This window comes from Salmo trutta, chromosome 14 (assembly GCF_901001165.1).
Source record: "Salmo trutta chromosome 14, fSalTru1.1, whole genome shotgun sequence".
Taxonomy (NCBI): Eukaryota; Metazoa; Chordata; class Actinopteri; order Salmoniformes; family Salmonidae; genus Salmo; species Salmo trutta.
In genome coordinates this window covers 63,938,187-63,961,742 of record NC_042970.1, presented here as the reverse complement: position 1 = coordinate 63,961,742, position 23,556 = coordinate 63,938,187, and the positions used below count along the sequence as shown (strand labels likewise).

At 45.6% G+C, this 23,556-nt stretch overlaps 1 protein-coding gene across 3 annotated transcripts; it reads right to left on the bottom strand.

The window, feature by feature from the left end:
• Nucleotides 1-8,515: 8,515 nt before the first annotated feature.
• Nucleotides 8,516-23,556, bottom strand: LOC115208604 (caspase recruitment domain-containing protein 14). 3 transcript variants are annotated; one of them, XM_029776792.1, is made up of 21 exons: nt 23,501-23,552; nt 22,225-22,637; nt 20,320-20,457; nt 19,673-19,998; nt 17,328-17,486; nt 17,022-17,141; nt 16,741-16,866; nt 16,092-16,172; nt 15,831-15,959; nt 15,625-15,713; nt 14,816-14,862; nt 14,411-14,474; nt 13,812-14,028; nt 13,524-13,650; nt 12,546-12,780; nt 12,186-12,249; nt 11,836-11,941; nt 11,276-11,440; nt 10,911-11,029; nt 10,568-10,686; nt 8,516-10,340 (listed from the first exon to the last, which is right to left on the bottom strand). In XM_029776792.1, the coding sequence occupies exons 2-21, from the start codon at nt 22,436-22,438 to the stop codon at nt 10,133-10,135; spliced, it is 2,853 nt and encodes a 950-aa protein (XP_029632652.1). In that variant the 5' UTR covers nt 22,439-22,637; nt 23,501-23,552; the 3' UTR covers nt 8,516-10,132. The 3 variants fall into 3 exon arrangements, with proteins under 3 accessions (XP_029632652.1, XP_029632651.1, XP_029632653.1); XM_029776791.1 differs by lacking the exon at nt 23,501-23,552 and having other exon boundaries at nt 15,610-15,713; nt 22,225-22,635; XM_029776793.1 differs by lacking the exons at nt 8,516-10,340; nt 10,568-10,686 and having other exon boundaries at nt 10,856-11,029; nt 15,610-15,713; nt 23,501-23,556.

Genomic DNA, 23,556 nt, shown 5'->3' with positions numbered 1-23,556 from the left:
AGAAGTTTACATACACTAAGTTGACTGTGCCTTTATACAGCTTGGAAAATTCCAGAAAATGATGTCATGGCTTTAAAAGCTTCTGATAGGCTAATTGACATCATTTGAGTCAAATGGAGGTGTACCTGTGGATGTATTTCAAGACCTACCTTCAAACTCAGTGCCTCTTTGCTTGACATCATGGGAAAATCTAAAGAAATCAGCCAAGACCTCAGAAAAACTATTGTAGACCTCCACAAGTCTGGTTCATCCTTGGGAGCAATTTCCAAACGCCTGAAGGTACCATGTTCATCTGCACAAACAATAGTACGCAAGTATAAACACCATGTGACCACGCAGCCGTCATACCACTACGGAAGGAGACGCATTCTGTCTCCTAGAGATGAACGTACTTTGGTGCGAAAAGTGCAAATCAATCCCAGAACAACAGCAAAGGACCTTGTGAAAATGCTGAAGGAAACAGGCACAAAATTATCTATATCCACAGTCCTATATCGACATAACCTGAAAGGGGCGCTCAGCAAGGAAGAAGCCACTGCTCCAAAACCACCATAAAAAAGCCAGACTACGGTTTGCAACTGCACATGGGGACAAAGATCGTACTTTTTGGAGAAATGTCCTCTGGTCTGATGAAACAAAAATGGAACTGTTTGGCCATAATGACCATCGTTATGTTTGGAGGAAAAAGGGGGAGGCTTGCAAGCCGAAGAACGCCATCCCAACCGTGAAGCACGCGGGTGGCAGCATCATGTTGTGGGGTGGCTTTGCTGCAGGAGGGACTGGTGTGCTTCACAAAATAGATGGCATCATGAGGTAGGAAAAGTATGTGGCTATATTGAAGCAACATCTCAAGGCATCAGTCAGGAAGTTAAAGCTTGGTCGCAAATGGGTCTTCCAAATGGACAATGACCCCAACATACTTCCACAGTTGTGGCAAAATGGATTAAGGACAACAAAGTCAAGGTATTGGAGTGGCCATCACAAAGCCCTGACCTCAATCCCATAGAAGATTTGTTGGCAGAACTGAAAAAGCTTTTGCGAGCAAGGAGGTCTACAAACTGACTCAGTTACACCAGCTCTGTCAGGAGGAATGGGCCAAAATTCACCCAACTTATTGTGGGAAGCTTGTGGAAGGCTACCCGAAACGTTTGACCCAAGTTAAACAATTTAAATGCAATGCTACCAAATACTAATTGAGTGTATGTAAACTTCTGACCCACTGGGAATGTGATGAAAGAATTAAAAGCTGAAATAAATCATTCTCTCTACTATTATTCTGACATTTCACATTCTTAAAATAAAGTGGTGATCCTAATTTACCTAACTAACAGAGAATTTTTACTTGGATTAATTGTCAGGAATTGTGAAAAACTGAGTTTAAATGTATTTGACTAAGGTGTATGTAAACTTCCGACTTCAATTGTATTACTAAAAAATATTGTTGTACGTAGAGTTGATCATATACTGTAAATGTATACATATTTTCTAAATACACATTTATCTTGATGACATTATTACGAGTTACCAAGGCCATTCTGGGATGAACCAGGCAGTGTTTCCCTGCAGAGTGAGAGATGGCCTGATAAGTAGAGGTAATAAATAGCCCAATCCAGGCGTGAACAGCCTTTTCTCTCTCTCTCCCCTTTCTCTCTCTCTCTCACTCACCCCAGCCCCTGTGGCCAAAAAGGCATCTGCTGCTCATGCTGATGTCATCTGGAGATAATAACCAGGCCCAGCGTGGCACCAGACCACAGCCAGCGCTACGCCTCCCTCCTCTCTGCCGCGCATCGGCTTACTGGGAGAAGATCTGGCAACCTGAGGCTGAGGAGGCTAGCAACTCATGCACTACAGCAGTCAGCCCCATAGACACAGGGTTGGGGGAGCAGTGAGGGACCGCAATAAGGGGTTACTGGGATCTGGCAACCTTCGGATGGAGAGTTTCAAGGATCTGGCAACCTCGGAGGTCTGCGGTAGAGATTGCACCCCCTGCAGGAAGCTCCATAGCTGAAGGGTGTTAGGGACTCAGAGAGGGGGATCTGCAGCGCACTGCTGGGATCTGGCAACTCGCAGCTATGGTGAAATACAAGTGCAACAACTCAACAGTCACCACACTGCTGTATAAATACTGAAATAACCGGAGAACCTTGTTTCCAGTGTGTGTGAGATGTATTTGGTTGGCATGGCTAATCGAGTCTAACAATTTTACTCCCCTTGTCCTAGTCCTAGAAGGCTCCATCCAGCCCCACTACCACCTGCCTTACCACAGCTTTTCTCCCACAACCCACCAGGGACTCCAACCCTCCAAACCCCCCAACACATTACCACAGAGTGGCCACTCTCACCCTAATCCCCCTCCCCTGCCTCCTCCTCAGTGGTTTGTAGGAAATCTATTGCTGTGTCTCAAATGGTACCCTCTTCCCTGTTTAATGCTCTATGGGCCCTGGTCAAAGCTAGTGCACTGTATAGGGAGTAGGGTGCCATTTGGGACGCAATCAATGTGTTCACTTTCCTAGAGTGGTTAAGAGCACCAGCAACATGGAATTGGAAGGTACATGTAACTAACTCGACACTCCTGCCATTTCCTAAAGGGTTTTTAAAATGGGTGTGAGTGGGAGAATTGAGTTACTTTGGGTGGGTAAGATGATTCAGGCCTGGTCTCTCCGCCCACCTGCACTGCGGACCATTACAATGGCTATTAAAGCTCCTGCTGGCACGTGTCAATCTCTCCATTTGGACTCTGAGGACTATTAAATGACTGGATGGGCTGCTGCTTTCTACTTCTTAGTCTGTCTTTTTCCCTCTTTCTCTGTCTGTCTCCTCCTCCTCTCTGTCTCTTTTTAACTCCATCTCTCTCTCTCTCTCTCTCTCTCTCTCTCTCTCTCTCTCTCAGTAACTGTCTGCTGTCTGCGAGCATCAACTCCTCGGCTGACACCGATGCCTGCCTGCCTCTCTCTCGCTCTCCATCTCCGTGGAGGAGAGGAAAGTTGGAAGCAGGGTAGACAGAGAAATCAAATTGTCTTCCATCTAATTCCCTCTGACATCCAATTCAGACTGCTGGGGGAGGGGGTGGGCTGTGGTGGTAACCTGAGGAGGAGGGATGTGTGTGTGTGTCTGGGTGTGTCTGTGGGTGCATGGTCCTGTGTGTGTGTGTGTGTGTGTGTGTGTGTGTGTGTGTGTGTGTGTGTGTGTGTGTGTGTGTGTGTGTGTGTGTGGTGGGAGGGGGGGCAGTTAGCTGCGGGCAGATATTCAGAATTCAGATATTCAGAATCCCCCCTCGCTCCGTGTCAGATGGAGCGCAGATCAACCAAGGGATGAAGGCTCCCCTCAAGTTAACACACACACGCACACGCGCACACGCGCACACACACACACACACACACACACACGCGCACACACACACGCACACACGCGCACATGCACGCGCGCACACACACACACGCACGCGCACGCACACGCACACTTCAAGGTTAGACTGACCAATACTCTTTCTTTCAAAATAACGTTTTCAGTCATGCAACAACCACGCATGAAACAAATACCACCGAAAGCAATTTAAAGAGGCAATTTAGATTCATTTGAATAATCTACATATATTTACATAAATTGCAATCAATTGCATAAACAAATATCCCAAACACTGTGACCGACCTAAGTAATACACACCAAAAGAAGCAGTATCAAGAGACCGAAGCTCATCGCTATCCAGGGATGGCTTGAGAGGAAATGATGTCATAATTAAAAGGTATTGGTCTTTTCTCTCAGGGTCTCAGCAGTGCTCAGCAGGTCAGCTAATACATGGTCATCGTAGAGGCACAAGGACCGTGCTGGTCAGAGTAGCTATCTCCATGGTGACTGGGACATGTCCACTCGCATACCATTTTCACTCTATCGTGCCGACCCCAACCACAAACTGCTAGCGCTGTATGCTCACCCTGTACCAGCATGCTTCCAACATCTTTATAGGGCGCCAGGTAGCCTAGTGCTGAGGGTGTTGGGATAGTAACCGAAAGGTCGCTAGTTTGAATCCCCAAGGTGAACGATCTGTCAATGTGCCCTTGAGCAGGGCACTTAACCTTAATTGCTCCAGGGTCTCCCGTTAATAATGGCTGACCATGGCTGTGACCCCACTCTCCCAGGGCGTATCTAAACACATTTCCAATTCACATATGTATTCATACACAATTGTACATGTGTGAAATAGGACAAATATAAGCAGCCACTAAAGTGGATGAGTAACCAGGCGAGACCAGTTCAGCTTGGCTCAGCAGTGAGAAAGGGATAACAGTGGGACTGACTGCCTGGGCCGCTCTGCAGACCAACTCCTTCTCTTTGTCATCCGTCTGTTTCTGTCATCACAGCGCCCTTCAGTCCTCCTACACAGCCTATGGAAGCCCCCTAAATCCCCCTTTCTTTCTCGTTATTTCTGTCTCTCTCTCTACCCCATTCTATCCATCCCTCCTCTCTCTCTACCCCATTCTATCCATCCCTCCTCTCTCTCTACCCCATTCTATCCATCCCTCCTCTCTCTCTACCCCATTCTATCCATCCCTCCTCTCTCTCTACCCCATTCTATCCATCCCTCCTCTCTCTCTACCCCATTCTATCCATCCCTCCTCTCTCTCTACCCCATTCTATCCATCCCTCCTCTTTCTCTTCCCCATTTGCGCTCTTTCTGTTACTTCCCTCCGCTCTCTTTCAGTCTCTTTCTTTCTTCTCCTTCTTCTGTCTCTCTCTCTCTCTCTCTCCCTCTCTGTGTTGGCTGACTGCTCTGTGGATGGCCGCTCCGTCCCGTGAGTTCTCTGACCCTGACTCTCCTCGACCCCTCACACAATGGTGCTTCACACACTGCCACCAGCCTCACTGCACCCCCGGTATTCACTGGGAGAAACACAGCGAGAGGGTGAGATACAGAGAGAGAGGGAGGGACAGAGAAACAGAGGGAGAGAAAGAGAGAGAGAGAGAGAGACTGTACTATTTACTATAACCTACTACAGGTGTGCACAGTGAACCAAAAGTGTGCCCCGTGGAAATCGGTGGCTACAAATGATAAGATCTTGCTGGAGCAGTGCAATGCTCTGATCTGTAATGGATTCAAAAAAACACCACCAATTCTATTTCTAACTGTGTGTACAGAAAATATTGATGGAGCAGAACATGCTGGTACACACAGGGGGCGGGAGCTGGCTGAGTTCTCTCTCTCTCTCTCTCTCTCTCTCTGTGTGTGTGTGTGTGTATGTATGACAGATTTCTGGACAGATTCACACGAGGGAGCTGCCACTCCTCGGTCACACCATGCCAGGTCAGCAGTGGGTCAGCACTAAGCAACGAAGAGAGAGAGAGAGAGAATGACAGGACCCTGAGTGTAGATAAGAGAGAAGAAATGTGAAGAAGTGGAGCTGTACAGAGAGAGAACGAGAAGCAGAGAGAGAAGCAGAGAGAGAGAACGAGAAGCAGAGAGAGAGAACGAGAAGCAGAGAGAGAAGCAGAGAGAGAGCGAGAGAGAAGAGAGAGAGAGAGCGAGAGAGAAGAGAGAAGCAGAGAGAGAGAGAGAGAAGCAGAGAGAGAAGCAGAGAGAGAGAGAGAGCGAGAGAGAGAGAGAGAAGCAGAGAGAGAGCGAGAGAGAGAGAGAGAGAGAGAGAAGCAGAGAGAGCGAGAGAGAAGAGAGAGAGAGAGCGAGAGAGAAGAGAGAAGCAGAGAGAGAGAGAGAAGCAGAGAGAGAAGCAGAGAGAGAGAGAGAGAGAGAGAGAGCGAGAGAGAGAGAAGCAGAGAGAGAGCGAGAGAGAGAGAGAGAGAGAGAGAAGCAGAGAGAGAGCGAGAGAGAGAGAGAGAGAGAGAGAAGCAGAGAGAGCGAGAGAGCGAGAGAGAGAGAAGCAGAGAGAGAGCGAGAGAGAGAGAGAGAGAGAAGCAGAGAGAGAGCGAGAGAGAGAGAGAGAGAAGCAGAGAGAGCGAGAGAGAGAGAAGCAGAGAGAGAGCGAGAGAGAGAGAGAGAGAGAGAAGCAGAGAGAGAGCGAGAGAGAGAGAGAGAGAGAGAGAGAAGCAGAGAGAGCGAGAGAAGCAGAGAGAGAGAGAGAGAGCGAAAGATCAAGCATTCATTTCTTGTACAGCACATAGCAGCAGGAACCATGGCACAGTACCAAAGGAAACGAAAGGCAAGAGTTGAAATGAGAGAGCGTTTGTTTTCGATGGGTTTCGGTTTGCAATGACTGAAGTGAAGAGCACATTTTTAAGTTCTAGTTCAGAGTTATGAGTGGGCTGTTGTTTTCAATTAGAGCCATGGTTTCCCTCCCATGTTTAAATATGCAATGCTTGGTTGTGAAACCATTTCCTTTGATAGACTGCGCAGCGAAATGAGAGGAAACCAGTATAAAAAAGGCTCAGGAGGCATGGGAGAGCGTGCAGACACACTGAAATAAATCTGGAGTGATTGCAAGTGACATGCCTCCGGCTCCGACATCCAAACTCGATCAATTAAACATCAAATCCTGGTCCTCCACCATAGTTTTCCCTGCCAAACCCGTTCTTCATTGATTTAATCCTCAATGCTGAAACCCAGCCCAGTTCCCAAGCTAGTGTGGAGAAAGAAAACAATCAAAGCATGTTAAAGTAGCCCTATGGTGCAGGGGTGTTTGGGGGAAGACAGTATGTGTGTGTGAGTGTGTGTGTGTGTGTGGGGGGGGGGGGGGGGGGGCAGCGTGTGTGTCTGTGTGTGAGGCATGGTGTGTGTACATGTATGTGTGAGCGAGGGAGACAGTGTGTGTGTGTGAGAGGCATGGGGGATAGGGTGTGTGGGCTGTGGCCAAACCCCTCCTCCTCTCCCCTCCATAGCAGGATCTTGGCTGCATTCACAGTGCAGGCATGTCACTGTCTTTAAGGAACTCTGACATCACACAAATCACTGGAGCGGTTTCTCGGCAACCGGAGGGGATTTTGGACCCCGGTGGAGCCAAAACCGTCTTCCAGTGGGTAATTTGATTCAGTGGAAGTCTTCACAGATAAACAGCCAAGTCAATAATCACCGCAAGAGCTACAGTGGGACGTTGATTCAGTCTTCTGTTTTCCTGCCAGTAGACAGATATCAGAGAGGTCAACTCTGACATACGGCCAGAGAAACGCCTGGCCAGTCTGCCACATGCCCGTCAAGATAGGAAAGACGTGCTGTTTTCACATTGTGGCGAAATCCCCAAATCTATTTCCCACTCACTCTTAATCTTCCCTCTTCCCTCTCTCACCATCTTTTTTTTCTCTTTCAACCACTCCCACCAACTGTTGTTCATTTCTTTCTGTCTCCCCCGTGTGGCCGTTGACATTTATAGGCAGGAACGCAGTCGATGCACCCGAAACCCAAACCAACATTTGACAGTTGAGCGTTAATTTGAGGCAAAATTTGAAAGTGGTGAAAACTCATAACTCCCAACTCCAAAGTTAAGAGTATGATGTCATATCACATGTTTATCTTGTGAGAAACCCCATAAAATGTGAGTGATGCGCCAGAGATTGTGGTCGTGAGGTTTGTTAATTGTAAAATACTTCAATTGACTATTTTATATCATTATAAAGTCATTTAGCACACGTCTAATATATTCTGGTAGAAAAATGAACGAGCGGTTCTGCAAGCATCTCCAATTTTATGCTGCAGGTGTCGGAGCTTAATTTGACCGTTTTCTATAGCAGGAAAATAATCCTGCAGCGAAAGGATTATTATGTGGATAATAATTTATGTACATTTTTGTAGGGGTTTCTACATTTTTCGTAAGTGAAGAACAAGTCTGACATTTCTTACTGGAGATTACAAACTATTTAAACCTCAAATACACTACAAGTTTTACATTTCCTGTATTGCATGATGGTTCTCCTGCAACAGGGTGATCTAATTAAGATCCTACACACTCTCCCACCTTGAGATAAAGAGTGAATGGTTGGCCTCAAAGGCTGCATTTAGAGGCAGCCCAGTTCGGGTCTTTTTTTCACTAATTGGACTTTTGGCCAATCACAACAGATCTTTCAACATCAGATTTTCTTCATAGCTGATCTGATTGGTCGAAAGACCAATTAGTGAAAAAAAAGATCAGAATTGGGCTTCCTGTCTAAATGCAACCAAAGGTCTGTAAAAATATCACTTGTTCCATTCAGTTTCATCATTGCTCTATAGATATTTTGGCAAATCAAAGACACCCCAAATAAAAACTATTAGGAAGTATTTGCATTGCAAATACTACTGTAGACACTTTATTCAGCCAAACTCAAGTATTTCGATACAAATCTTGCTATGAACGTCCATGTTGTTGGTGTCTATTGCTATGACCTAGTTTTAAAATAACGGTACAGTAATTTTCTTGTTAACAAACCTGTGTTTTCAGGCACGGGTTGTAACGTTGTCAACAATTCCTAACGACGCTAATTATCTACGCTCCTACGTTAAGCATATTTGTTGCTTTACCTAAACGTTCGATAAGTAATAGGCTATAACATAATTTACAAAATACAGCATGTTTGACAAATTGGAGAAACAAAAATGTTGCGGGTTGCCTTCGTTCACCTTTTAATCTTGCCCCCTCTGCTGGTTACATTGGAGCATCAACCGTTAAAATGTACATGCACAAACACACTTCAAGCTTAAATGCTAATTAATTGCAAGTGTTAACAAAATTAATGACATTTGGAAGAAACCAAATCATATATTCTTCCTGAGGACTTTGCTTTCACATAAATGTGCAAATACCAAAGGAATATGATGAAATGTCTTGTAGTTACAAAATAATTACATATTGTATAGTATTATTTCCTTTCAGTGTCCAAAAGATTGTAATCCACCTGTAAACACATTTTGCAACAATCGGATGGCAAGACAAACACATCTTAAAAATGTTTAATTACACAAAATAAAAAAAGTACTGCCATAACTCTAATCCACCACCATCTGTTAATATCTATGATGACAAGTATCATAAACATTCTTACCAGAAATGATGGCACAACTGACATAACACAATCAGCAGGTTTTAGACAGCTGGCTCAGGGGCAGTGCCTAATACTGTACCTGGTGGTTATTTAGGAGGGCAGGGAAAGATCATAAAGAGAGGATGCAGGTGGAAGAGAGAGGGAGGGCTTAAGCGCCGCACAGGAAGTTGAGCTTTGTTCTTATTCCTAGAGTGAGTGACTAAGGGTCAATGATACCTGAGCTCTGTGTACAGTCATCGTATATATCGTAAAATACAACGAGTTACCATCTCATGTAATACTAGTTACTTTGTCACCCTTTAAAAAAAGTGGTATTCAAAACATTTCTGAGGACCCCATTTGTCCTTCAAATCTGTAAATCAAATGACCGTCAATTTATTAAATCTCTTATCAAAATGAAAATAAATCAATAAATACATTTACTTAATTACATTTTTCAAATTATCTTTCTCAAAAACGTTTGTATATTGTCGAATAAAATAATCTGTACTCTTCATTTGTATATTTTCTTATACATTTTATTTTGGCGGCCCCACTGCAGTTCCCCCGTGACCCCAATAGGGGTCCTTAACCCAGACTTTGAATACCACTGCTTTAAAAACATGTTCCAACATAAATCCATATAATGCCTACTATCATAACATTTCACCCTATTTTGAGTTGCACACTTCAGAATAGGTAATTAAATTCCTCATTGTATGGAAACTTTAAAACTGTCTGACAGTTAGTCAACATAGTCTGACTGGAATTCCTACATTACATTTCAGGTGTGACTTGGGAACGACTATGGTTAAACAGGTTTGTTGAAATCCTGTATATAATACAATACACAGTATATAACACTATCATATCTTTGTGATAAAGATAATTGAAAAACTATTCCCAAAAACAAAACAAGTAGATATAGGTTGGAAAAAAACAACAAGACCTTAATGAAGCTAAACCAAAGTGCAGGTACATCTCCTCATACTACCTTGATTACAGAATTCATATGTATAGGTAGCTATCATAGGTACACATACACAATCCATTTCCCTTGTCCCATAATGCTCAGGTATGTAATGCCTATTGGAACTAAATAATTTATTTTACAAATTTGGAATTCAAAGACATCCAATTTGGCCACGAGTACCTCATCAACAAACTTCACATTGATGCCTCTGATGCCTTAAAATCACCACAAATCAGGCTCCACCCACACAATCTTCTTCTGCTCCTCCAAGATGATGGAATGCAGGGTGGTGAGCAGGGTGGTTTTGTCGTCCCATGAGTCAGGGCTGACGATGCGGTAGAGGCAGGGCAGCTTGTCCAGCAGGGACTCCTCGCTGCGAGAACACTCCAGCAGCTGCTCCTCGGACCAGCCCAGACACTGCACCTTAGACCTGGGCGAGAGGGGGAGGAGGCAGGGGGGGAAAAAACAAGAGCGATGAATGAATAGAGCGATAGAGAGAGAGAGCGAGAGAGCGAAGATAAAGACAAATAGGGTAGAAGGCGAGATGGAGGGAGAGAGAACAAGAGAAATAAACACAAAGACACACCATGCAGGAGGGGGAATGGAACAATATTGCTACCATTCATATTTCATATCAAAAGTCACACAATGGCCTACTTGAGTTTGCGTGCTGCTCTGGACTTGGACTGGGCGATGAAGATGATGATGGGGAAGATCTCTGCCCTGTGGAGGCGGCGTACACAGTCCAGGCCTAGAGGCAGCACACAGTGGGTACCCTGAGAGTAGAGACAGGAGAGGAGTTTCGGTACGGTCAATACTGAAGCTGCACAGATTCTTCTGGAATACAGGGTACATCAATAACAGGGCCACTGAAAATAAGGGAGGCATTATTGGTTCTTTTTGTGACGTTTGTGGAAAACGGTTCCAGTAAGTCATAAACCATTCTTTTTCTTCTAATATCAGTATGTCAAATACGGTGTCGTCATTTCGACTATCCCACCTGCTTCATGACCCTCTCAACACTCTGCAAGGTGTAACACCGCTGACCCCCCTGTTCACTCTCCTCCAGGACCTCAGACCTCTGCAGCCTGGCAGCGTGCTCACTGGAACTCAATAACTCTGGGGATAGGGGGAGGGAGGGAGAGAGGGGGAGAGATGGGTATAGGATAAGGTGAGACAGCAGGTACAGAGGAAAACAAAGATTTGCATCTTCATTAACGTCACCTTCCGCTACTGTGCAAATATTAGATCATCTCATTGGAATTCCGCTCTGGGCATCGGGCAAGTGATGGATGAAAGAAAAAAAAAAGAGAGGAGAGAGAAAAAAACATCAGAAAAAGAAAAAAAGAAAGACTCCTCCCTAACCTGGCTCACACAACTGAAAGCCCTGCCACTTGGCCAGCTTCTGATCCAGGACACGGCCGAGGATTGTGGGTAGCAGGAGGACCGGACGACAGACGGGTGGGTAGTGGGGCGTGACCAGGGTGTAGGGCATGAGGGTCAAACAGCCTCTGGGCGCAGAGGCATCCCCTAGAGCAGAGGACAATATTAGGACACACCGGGTTCATGACGATAACTAAGGCGACATTATTACAGGTATAAGAGCTGTGACGATACCAGTAAACGCAATATTTTTCCTTGGAAAAAATGAAAACACAATAATTGCCACGATACCCGTATCGTCCCAGCCCTAATAGGTATGAGTTAATCCAACCTGCTTTAGCAATGTTTATGCACAGTTTAGCAAACTTGGTTTGATGCAGAACTTCAATGGGTGCCATGTTGACAATTCGATGGAGTGTTTGGCTCCAACATGGAGGATAGTCTTATGATATGGCCTCTATGGTTCTGGTTCTGTTATGTTTTGTATATTCTTGTGTACAAAAATGACTTCCTATCCAGCTTTGACCGTATCTGATATATACCTGGCCCAGTGCTCTTGTCGTTGACGTCTTCTACACAGACCCACAGAGGATTCCTCCCCTGTCTCCCCGTACTGACGATCCTCACAGTCTTCTGCTTGTCCCGGGCCTGAGGACCCAGCAAACCATGTGTTAACCCCAACGTGTGACAGCGGTTCAGAGGGATATTCACATGACTACAACCTTTTCTTCGTGAATATTCAGTTAACACATTCTAGAAACGTCAAAAACAAACATTTTTGGAACACATTCGCGGGAAAGGAGTGTCACTTGGCTGTAACTCAGAACCCTAAAGCGAGTTGGATTTTGGTCCGAGTAGTTCTGCAAACTATGAAACTAGTGGATGATGTTACCTTTCTAAGTGCCATGGGTTGGAGGCTCATGTCCTCGATGGCTCTGATCAGCAGGCGTTGGGCCCTGCAATGACAATGAACACATCTTCACTAATATCATTTATACTGCATGTCATTTATGTATTGGCCAATTCAAATCCTACAGTAATTCTTATCAGTACATCATTGTATCAAACATAGATTAGATGTAGTAGGTGTTAGTTCTCCAAGGGGGATAGATATAGCCTAGTCCCAGATCTGTCTGTGCTATAGTGGTCATAGGAGTTGGTAAGATCGCACAAACAGATCTGGAACCAGGCTAGGCTAGAAAGAATCCATTTCAACAATCCAAGCCCCCATGGTGGGTACTGGGCCTACTACCTGTAGTAGTTGGGCAAGTTGCCAGTCTTGAGGTCCAGCAGTTGGCAAGGGTGGACGTGGCTGGCCCTCCAGGAGCAGTCAGTGCCCGCTGGTCGGGTGCATGTGATGTGGAGGATGTCGTTACAGGAAACGGTCAGAGCGTCCTGCGAGCCCCCGGGTAACGACATGTTGACACGCACGTAGAAGGAGTCACCTGACATGGCCTCGCCATTCTGCAGCAGGAGATTCTTATAGGCTGAGAGAGAAAAGGGGAGGAACCATAGAGGATTATGACTGTGACAGATCTGGGTCACGGCACCAATGTAACAGGTGTGATATATACACACACACACACACGACCAACCAACATGAATACAGAAACATTAAAATAGCATATTTATGAAATATCAAGTGGAAGCATAACTTCACCTGTTTCATGTGATTATTCTTAGTGATACACATTACATAGAGAACGGTACTTGTGCATGCCAATAGCTTTGTTGTTGTTAAGAATATTAGCCAGGTGCTGAAATGGACTACTTTGAAGTTGTCATGGGTTAAGTGTCCCCAGCATGTCACTCTGTTTTTCACCCCTATGTTGCTATGTTACCTCAAAACAAACAGTCAACCTAAATACCTATGAAACAGGAAACGGATAACCCTCGACTTTCAACCTAAATCATGAGAATGAGGCACTTTTGTGACGAGATCCACAGACACACACTAGTCAAACAACATTTTTTCTAATCAGCTAAGAACACATTTTTCTCTCTCTAGTGCCTGATCTGGGCGATTTGACACTCCATTAAAGTCACGGTAACATTTTGAAGAACCTCCTTGCTTATACAATTCTGTCACATCAGAAGGATAACGTCAAGCAAGGGAGAAAGAAAGGATGCGTCTCACAAGTATTTGAATGTGATGACGTATTAATTATTTTAACCAGACTGTATTTAAACGTAGTGATAACATATTCATATCATTTTAACAGGGTCTCACCATCTTGGTTGGGCCTCAGGGAGAGGTGGCAGAAGCCTCGGACCTGCCCCAGAGCCCAAATGGCTTCTTCCAGGGTGGAGTCCTCCAGAACCATTCTTAGAGCCTGCTGAGCCTGCTCATACTTCACCTGGAACCCAGTAGCACAAACACCCATTAGAATTATAGTGCCTTCACAGAAACTATAAAGAAGAGCGAGGAGTTATGACACAAAATGGCTGCCATGAATCGATCTGTCAGGTGCGTGCTAGATAGGAGACTGGAGTTGTGGAGACACAGACACAAACACACCTCCAGTATTTGCGCCCCCGAACTAATGCCCACTGTGTTGGCGGCGGAGCCCTCAGTGACCTGGTGGATAAACACGCCCGTCTTGTTACCCCCCACCACCTGCAGCTGGCTCAGCAGCTCCTCCCCCTGGAAGGAGATGGTCAGGACTCGGCCCGTGATGCGCATGGCCCGGGGCCGGGAGCGCAGCAGGAACGGGGGGGCTGATGCCCTGGAGAGACTGGGGTTGAGATGGAGAGGAGATGAGAGTATTTCATTGTCACATTAATCTATCCTGGACAGACTACGGAAAGTTTATAAACAATCGAGCATCTGACCAAAATGCGTGTGATTTTAGTTTCGGGTTAACCAAGATTATTGTTAAATGCATACGATGTACGTAAGGTGCTTTGAGTTTGGTAATGGCGCCCTATAGGAGCAAATCATTTTCATGTGTCATCATCATAATACCATCTCCTTGCAATATGCAGGCTAAATGGCTTTCTTCCTCTGTACCTACGCTTGCTTCAGCCTTCCCTCCACTTATCAGCAACAATTCAAGGTAGGGAATGTGAGCACATCCCATAGATTTCAGTACATCAAGGTAAATTCAAGTTACTCACCCATCACTGTTGTTGCTTTGGCAGGAAGGTGTGGGCGACATAACAGATTGCTCAACCTCATTGCCTGTAAATCGAATAAAACAAAAGAGACTGTTCAAGAATGTGTACACAGAGAGAACGCCCGACTGTTAATGTGTTACCTAGCCTACCAGGCCAGGATCCAAACTTCACCCAAGGCTAATTTCGTCTCTGTTCGGTAAATGGCCAACCAAAACATTTCCATTTGTTTTCATTAAGACTCATCTGGGTGTTCCCCTCAAAGACAAACACGCAAGCACACGCTTATATGCATGTATTTAAGCACACAAATAAACACACTTGAAAGTACACACGCACACACAGAAGCTGTTTAAGTCCCAGTAAGGTGAGAGGTTGTTAAAGGTTGGAGTTCATTCAGTTACGTACCACTGGGGATGAACACAAAGTCATTGTCACATTCAGCCGTCTCCGAGCTAGGGACAAGAAGAGGGAATAACACTTGTTTACAAAAATGCTGTGTTCTTATTTCGTCCTTATGTTCTCTCTCTCTCTCTCTAACCTCTCCTTCCCTCCCTCTCTAGGTATCATGTATGCTGCGACATATAAACTGGTTGGGTGAGTTGTACTGCAGAAATCCAGAATTGCCATCATGGCCTTGAACACTGTCTTCACTGTAAACACAAAACTATGGCAACAAACATGAACATGGGCAGCCGTTCATCTGTGAAAACAGCCTATAATTAGTTCCAAAAATAACACCTGAATCCTCAATCAAATATGACCACAAAGAGTGCGTTTCCAATGGCACCCTAATCCCTATATATAGTGCACTACTTTTGACCAGGACCCACGCGACTCTGGTCAGAACTACTGTACTATATAGGGAATAGAATGCCATTTGGGACACAGACAGAGAGACCCCACATAGTTTATAGGAAGATCAAATCTACCTTTATAATGAAATGATCTCATGTTACTAGAACAGAAAGAAGGGCTATGGACGCTGGGGGAAAAAAGCCTTGAAATGAAGCTCTTCCCGGCAACACAGAATAAACACACCTTCCTGGTAAAAAAGCGGACTTTGGACAGCGACGTCACATCACTCAGAATATAGAAGGAAGCATGCCAACTGTACTACTGTGTAAGTGTCCAACTGGTTCTGAATGAGGAGTCAGACTGTGTCTTAAACATACACAGAGTATAAAACACACACACCTTACCTGTCTCGATCGTACCATAGGGACTTTTCTCGTTTCCGCAGTGTCTCTGGGCATGGAGGCTCCACATTTTGGGACCGGACACTACCTGGAGTGACATCGCCACTCTACACACAGACAAACATAATTACCAGAAGTCAAGTCTATGATGCAAATCATTAAAGACAAATCAGATGATATAAACAGCTGACATGACTGATACAAATCCTGCATGGCACACACACCTCTATACTGCATCCCCTCATGGAATCGGGGCAAATTGCATGCATGCGACGGAGGCGGGGACGAGGGGAGGGGCTGGAGGGGAGGCTGTCACTGCTGGAGCCCTGGCTCTCCCAGCTAAACTTCCATTCCTGGAGACAGACAGACAGACAGACACACGTTAGTCGTTAGTATCTCATTTAGAATCTGCTCTGTATGTTAATGCGTGTATGGAGTGTCCGTGGGTGTGTATACAATGTGCATTTGTGTGTGTGTATGTATACAGTGTGTGCGCTGCGCAGCGTGTTCTTCTCAGCCAGGCTCCTGGCTATCTGGGCCTGGGCCTCGTCCCTGGACTGGCATGCCTGGAGGGATAGACAGACAGACAGATAGGGAGGCAATAAGACAGACATACATACAATGTGTGTTCAAAACATGAAGGACACCTTCCTGATATTGAGTTGCAACCCCCCAGCAGCGTTGCAGTTCTTGACACAAACCGGCGCGCCTGGCACCTACTACCGAACTCTGTTCAAAGGCACTGAAACCTTTTGTCTTCCCATTCACCCTCTGAATGGCACACATACGCATGTCTCTGTTGTCTCAAGACGTCAAAAACCTTCTTTAACCTGTCTCCTCCCCTTCATCTACACTGGTTAATGTGGATTTAACAAGTGACCTCAGTAAGGGATCAAAGCTTTTACCTGGATTCACTTGCTCAGTGTATGTCATGGAAAGAGCAGGTGTTCCTAATGTTTTGTACGCTCGGTGTATGTGGAGTGACAAGCAAAGACAGACATGCAGGCAGGTCAGTATGCAAACAGGTGGATATAGGCAGACAGACTGACAGGCTGGCGGACACACAGACAGGTATGGCATTCCAATAATTGATTTTAGGATGAGCAATGATGCCATAAGGTAATCGCTCCTTACGTGGTCTCTCTCTGTCTGTAGCTCCCTCAGTTGGCTCTGTTTGACAGTACCATTCTGCTGGTACATCTCACAGTCCAGAGTCAGCTTCTGAACCTGCAGCGCCAGACACTCCTTATGTTCCACCATCTAAGAGCAAACACACCCACGCAGTGGTTTAGAGTTTGGCCACTCTAAAATGTACCGTGTAACACAAAGCATATTGCCTTTCAGCAGATTATTTGCTGTTGAATAAAATGGCCAACTCAAAAGGGTTGTTCACAATCTCCTAGACACACACACACCTCCTGCTTCTCGCGGATCAGCTGCTCATTCTCCTCTCTGTAGCACCTGAGCTGCTCAGCAAGCTCCATATGGCTATCCCTCACCTCAACCAGGTCTTGGGCAAGGATATCCTCGCGTGCCTGGAGAGAGAGAGGGGAGTGTCGGGATACAGAGAACGGGGGATAGAACATTTGAGAAAAATAAAGGGTAGTGGGATAGTGAGAGAAACAGAAAGACAAGAGGAAGTGACAATAGTCAGAACCCCAGTGTGTCTGAGAAATTCTAGTTTGTTTGTGGAAGTCTGAGCTTGTGTCCTCCTCACTCACCGGGGTGAATTTCTCGGGTACCAGTAGCTGCCTGCGCAGAGCGCTAATCTCGTCCTGCAGTTTCTGCGTCTCACTGGGGGTGGGGCACTTGAGCGAGCGCTGCCTCTCAAAGTCCCTCTCTGTCTGGGCTTTGCTCAGCTCAAACTGAAGCTGATATACCTGCCCATCATAGAAAAACAGAAGACTACTGTCACAAATACAGTGACCACAGTTGCTTCAACATGTTTTCTGTTGTCCCTTGTTGTTTCTTACAGTAAATGAAATGTATCTCTTAAAGATGGAATCCGCAGTAGGGGAAACAGCGCCACTGTCCGCCCCATGGCTGTTGTTATTGTTTTGTTGACGAAACAGAGCTGGGGAGCATCATGTAAAAATGTTTTTAAAAGTGTGGTACATATGCAATGATGTCCGAGGGGGGAAAAAAACTGTTTGTTGTTTGCAGTAACTTCTTTGTTGTTGTAATATCGCAAACAGACATGGCAAATTCACCATTAAGGATTCCAGCTTTTTGAATTGAATTCCTTTTGAGTAACAGACATATACAACAAAATGTACAATGTGGACAGGGATGCCGAAGGAGCTTTAACACGTTTCTACACCAAAATAATGCTGTTATTAGTTCAATCAACTTGACCAATTCTCCCTTACCTCACCAACTCATCTTTGACCGCTGGCTACGTCCCATCCGTCTTCAAGAGAGCGAGAGTTGCACCCCTTCTCAAAAAACCTGCACTCGATCCCTCCGATGTCAACAACTACAGACCAGTATCCCTTCTTTCTTTTCTCTCCAAAACTCTTGAGTGTGCCATCCTTGGCCAGCTCTCTTGCTATCTCTCTCAGAATGACCTTCTTGATCCAAATCAGTCAGGTTTCAAGACTGGTCATTCAACTGAGACTGCTCTTCTCTGTGTCACGGAGGCACTCCGCACTGCTAAAGCTAACTCTCTCTCCTCTGCTCTCATCCTTCTAGACCTATCTGCTGCCTTTGATACTGTGAACCATCAGATCCTCCTCTCCACCCTCTCCGAGTTGGGTATCTCCGGCGCGGCTCACTCTTGGATTGCGTCCTACCTGACAGGTCGCTCCTACCAGGTGGCATGGCGAGAATCCGTCTCCGCACCACGTGCTCTCACCACTGGTGTCCCCCAGGGCTCAGTTCTAGGCCCTCTCCTATTCTCGCTATACACCAAGTCACTTGGCTCTGTCATATCCTCACATGGTCTCTCCTATCATTGCTACGCAGACGACACACAATTCATCTTCTCCTTTCCCCCTTCTGATAACCAGGTGGCGAATCGCATCTCTGCATGTCTGGCAGACATATCAGTGTGGATGACGGATCACCACCTCAAGCTGAACCTCGGCAAGACGAAGCTGCTCTTCCTCCTGGGGAAGGACTGCCCGTTCCATGATCTCGCCATCACGGTTGACAACTCCATTGTGTCCTCCTCCCAGAGTGCTAAGAGCCTTGGCATGACCCTGGACAACACCCTGTCGTTCTCCGCTAACATCAAGGCGGTGACCCGATCCTGTAGGTACATGCTCTACAACATTCGCAGAGTACGAACCTGCCTCACACAGGAAGTGGCGCAGGTCCTAATCCAGGCACTTGTCATCTCCCGTCTGGATTACAGCAACTCGCTGTTGGCAGGGCTCCCTGCCTGTGCCATTAAACCCCTACAACTCATCCAGAACGCCGCAGCCCGTCTGGTGTTCAACCTTCCCAAGTTCTCTCACGTCACCCCACTCCTCCGCACACTCCACTGGCTTCCAGTTGAAGCTCGCATCTGCTACAAGACCATGGTGCTTGCCTACAGAGCTGTGAGGGGAACGGCACCTCCGTACCTTCAGGCTCTGATCAGTCCCTACACCCAAAGAAGGGCACTGCGTTCATCCACCTCTGGCCTGCTCGCCTCCCTACCTCTGCGGAAGCACAGTTCCTGCTCAGCCCAGTCAAAACTGTTTGCTGCTCTGGCACCCCAATGGTGGAACAAGCTCCCTCACGACGCCAGGACAGCGAAGTCAATCACCACCTTCCGGAGACACCTGAAACCCCACCTCTTTAAGGAATACCTGGGATAGGATTAAGTAATCCTTCTACCCCCCCACCCTCCCCCCAAAAAAGATATAGATGTACTATTGTAAAGTGGTTGTTCCACTGGATATCATATGGTGAATGCACCAATTTGTAAGTTGCTCTGGATAAGAGCGTCTGCTAAATGACGTAAATGTAAATGTACCATACTTTTGGTCAACCCTGTAAATACCGTAACTTATCACTTCATGTAACGCAGTGCAGTCATCACCACTCCGGAATATCACACAGCTAACCCTTTAACCCTGACCTGCAGGTTGAGGTCGCTACAGTGGATGTTGGCGGCCGACCTCTCCTCGATGACGGCCGTGTACCGTGCATACAGGCTACACTTCTCGTCCTTCAGCTCCAAGATGTCTTGGTGCGCGGCAGCCAAGTGCTTCCTCATGCGGCCATGGTCGGCCTTAAGACGGCGAGACTCCTCCTGCCGCTCCAGAGTCTGACCTAGCTGCGCCTCCAGGGAGGTGCAACGTGACCCCAGCCGACTGGCCTCCTGCCGAGCCTCCTTCAGCTCCTTCTGCATCCCTGTCAAGGCTTTGACCAGGTACTCCGTCAAGTCCGAGTACTTAATCAGGCCTGGGAGGAAATCAGATTAGGATGGACACACTACAGCCTTCTGCTAACCCAGGACTACTGATTGGACTATGTATAATTTCCCACCAAATATTTTTACCAAATGATTTACTCCAATGGGGATTATATGAATACTTTATATTTAGAATACGGTTTACTGATGAATAGAATGAACACATTGTACTGGTTTTCAAGCAACCAGGACAAATTAAAAAAGAGCCATCATCCTTCACACAAGGTAACCCGCCCCTCTCCTTAACACATGGCCTAAATGAGCCAGAGGGCACGACGCTGGGCACAGGTCATGTGTTGCGTGCTACTCACCACTGAAGCCAGAGGGCACGGCGCTGGGCTTGCGGCCTGTGACCTGGGTGTAGATGGTGGGGTAGTGGATCATCAGGCTCTCCAGCATGGCCATTGCGCCGTTTCTCCCCTGGATACGCAGCAGGTCCAGCATGTGACCTAAAGAAGACAAAGGGTTAAATAGGACGACGTGCACAACGTAAATCAAACACGAAGATGGACTGTTTTATGGACTTATTCATAAAAATGTACTGTTGTATTTCCTCATTAATGTAGTAGTTTTATAGGGACAGACTCTATTAAAATATGGACATGTTGAGTTAAAAACATTTATGAATCGTAGAACAAATTTTCATCACCAGTTATAAGACATGCTCAAGTGCGTAGATATACACTGAGTGCACAAAACATTAGGAACACCTAATATTGAGTTGCACCCTCTTTTGCCTCAATTTGTCAGGGCATGGACTCTAGAAGGTGTCAAAAGCGTTCGACAGGCCCATGTTGAGCGTTCGACAGGGATGCCAGCCCATGTTGACTTCAATGTTTCCCACAGTTGTGTCAGGTTGTCTGGATGTCCTTTGGGTGGTGGACCATTCTTGATACACACAGGAAACTGTTGAACTTGAAAAACCCAGCGGGGTGCAGTTCTTAACACCAACCGGTGCACCTGTTTGTGTCAACTCACTACTACCATACCCCCTTCAAAGGCACTTAAAATCTTTTGTCTTGCCCATTCACCCTCTGAACGGTACATATACACAATCCGTTTAAAAGTTATTGGAGTTCTTCCCTTTTAGGATGGCCAGAGTTAGGATGACTAAATCAATGAAGGCCAGAAAAAAAAGTGGTCAAAAATCTGGAGAATTATATATTTTTTTTCGCATCATGTCAGCTAAACTGGATTCTGTGCAAGAATTAAGGGTACTGGCTACCTGACAGGTTCACTCGTCACCTTTCTCCTTAAATCTGCAGCAAATAAAACAATAGATAAGATGGATATCGATTTTGAGACATGACATGTACTATAGTATTTTCATATTTCTGTATACGCTTTTCATATTCATTCGAAATTACTGTCCTTTTTCAAAGATAAAAAAAAACATGCGTATCCCTGTGAAATGTCAACGGAACACTGAGCGTATACAAAGATTTGTATTTTCAAATCCTTTACATTTAATTCAGCTTGTGTAATGCTAATTTGACTTTTTCCTGACCCGCGGAAACAACTTTGAAGATGACGACCGCAAAATGTAAAATCCTCAAAAGTTGTTACAAACCTGCACTGCCATGTCAACAGAGCTCGGTGCTTATTAACGGATCTATTAGGTTACGAAATCCAACTTTAAAAAAAAGTAATGCTAATGACATGTTAGAGAAAGAACGATTCAGAACATATATAATCATATTTGTCTTGGTAAAATGTATTTTATAACATAAGGAAGTAAAATTTCCTCACCAAAGCTGGGCAGAGTAGGCGGACACCCTATACAGTGGCCTTGTGGTTAAAGTGTCCACCCTGAGATTGCAAGGTTGGATGGTCGGTTCCTGGTCTATTCATACCAAAGACTCTACAAATGGGACCTGATGCCTCTCTGCTTGGGACTCAGAATTAAGGAGATGGATTGCTGGTAAGGCCCTGTGCCACTAGTGTCCTGTCCAGGGGGTGTATTGTCCATCAGGCTGCCCTCATGCTACAGAAACAGGACATAGGCTCCTGCCCATATGGGCCGTTCTGGCTGGGACAAGGCCTCTACTTACTCCTCCAAAGAAATGTATAAACAAAACCAAGTGAAAAAAAAATCAACATTGATAGAATGGAATAGAATTAAACAGACTAGAAAAAAATACAAAGAGCGTACAACAGAAGAAAATCTAAACTAATACAATAGAAAATCATAGAAACGAATAGAATAGAAGTCTTACTGGTCCTCATGGAGCTGTTGTTGAGCTTGAGGCAGGAGAGGATCTCGTCTTCATCCATCTCTGTGAGGACCCTGGCCTGGCGCAGGTATGGGATCAACATACATGGTTTCACACCCAGGGAGATACGATGACGGTTGTCGTTGATCAGCTCCCATACATCTTCCTCACTCATCTCCTTAAGGTCGGGCCCCTCCGGAACACATTCCGCTGCCATGGTGAGTGCCGGTGTGTGTGTGAGGCGACACACTTCGAGTGAGTGTCGCAGGCGGACGCGGTCACTGAACACACACAATCACACACACCTAGTATTATTGCTGTCCGATGCTGGGAAAAAAGCTAACTGTCAGAGACACAGGGACTCCACGCCCGGCTGGTGTAGGCGTCAATGCATGCAAGGGTGTGTGTGAGATAACCTGAAAGACAAGAAACATAAACCCCAGTGAATCAGTGCCCACGCCAAGCCCTGAAGATGTGTACATTTCACAGTAAACATCATATTGTGCCTTACCTCCTGTGCTTCACTGATGTAGGCCTATTGTACCTTTTGCAAAGCTACTTGCCTTCCTCCATGCTCTTTATTACTGAAGACATATTTGTTGAATGGGGCCACGTCACATGAATGAATGAATAATTCTGTATCTTTATGATTCACAACCACTGTCATAAAGTTACAGAATGAACCTCACATTCATTCATTCATTCTTTAATTCATGCCAATTTCTATAGCTCCCGCCTTGGGCCGCCAGTGTCATTTTGTAAATGCCGGATCTCTAGCAAGACGCGTAGTTCACCCAAGTTTCGTCAAATAGTATCTTCTTCAGTGCTGTGAGATATTGCGTGTGACTAAACAAACTGACAAGATTTCATCTTGGCGGACAACATAGATCAAGAGAGGGGATATTCACTGGAAATGTACCACCTGTATACATGCTTGGTATTGCGTTGTTACCATATGTGACTGTTATTACCACATGTTGCCTAGTAAACTAATACTATGCCAAAGTTTGTCTATAATAACAAAACCCTAGATACAAAGGGTAGGCAACATCTTATTTGACTTTGGTCTGTACACGATAGTATGTATTCAAGTTGGCTACAAAACTGGCAAATGCATGGAGGAAATACTGAGAAACAGGAATACACAGAGATATTACTGAATAACCATGAGGGATTTCAGGAACTGAGTACAATTCACACGCATATATTTAAAGTAAAATACACACAGGCCTACTTAAAGCGTAAAATGACTTCTTATAATATGTACAAAAGCATTTACCATTTCTTTGGAGTTGCAGGTATAGCCTATGTATAATCACCATGAACTACAACTGG

Excerpts from the sequence above, each read along its gene's own strand:
- LOC115208604 (XM_029776791.1), bottom strand. The coding sequence starts at position 22,438 with ATGGCAGCGGAATGTGTTCCGGAGGGGCCCGACCTTAAGGAGATGAGT. Across the intron at positions 14,475-14,815 it reads CTTTGTGTTCATCCCCAGTG|GCAATGAGGTTGAGCAATCT; the intron begins GTACGTAACTGA and ends TTCGATTTACAG. Across the intron at positions 11,030-11,275 it reads CTTTCAGTTGTGTGAGCCAG|AGTTATTGAGTTCCAGTGAG; the intron begins GTTAGGGAGGAG and ends CCCTATCCCCAG.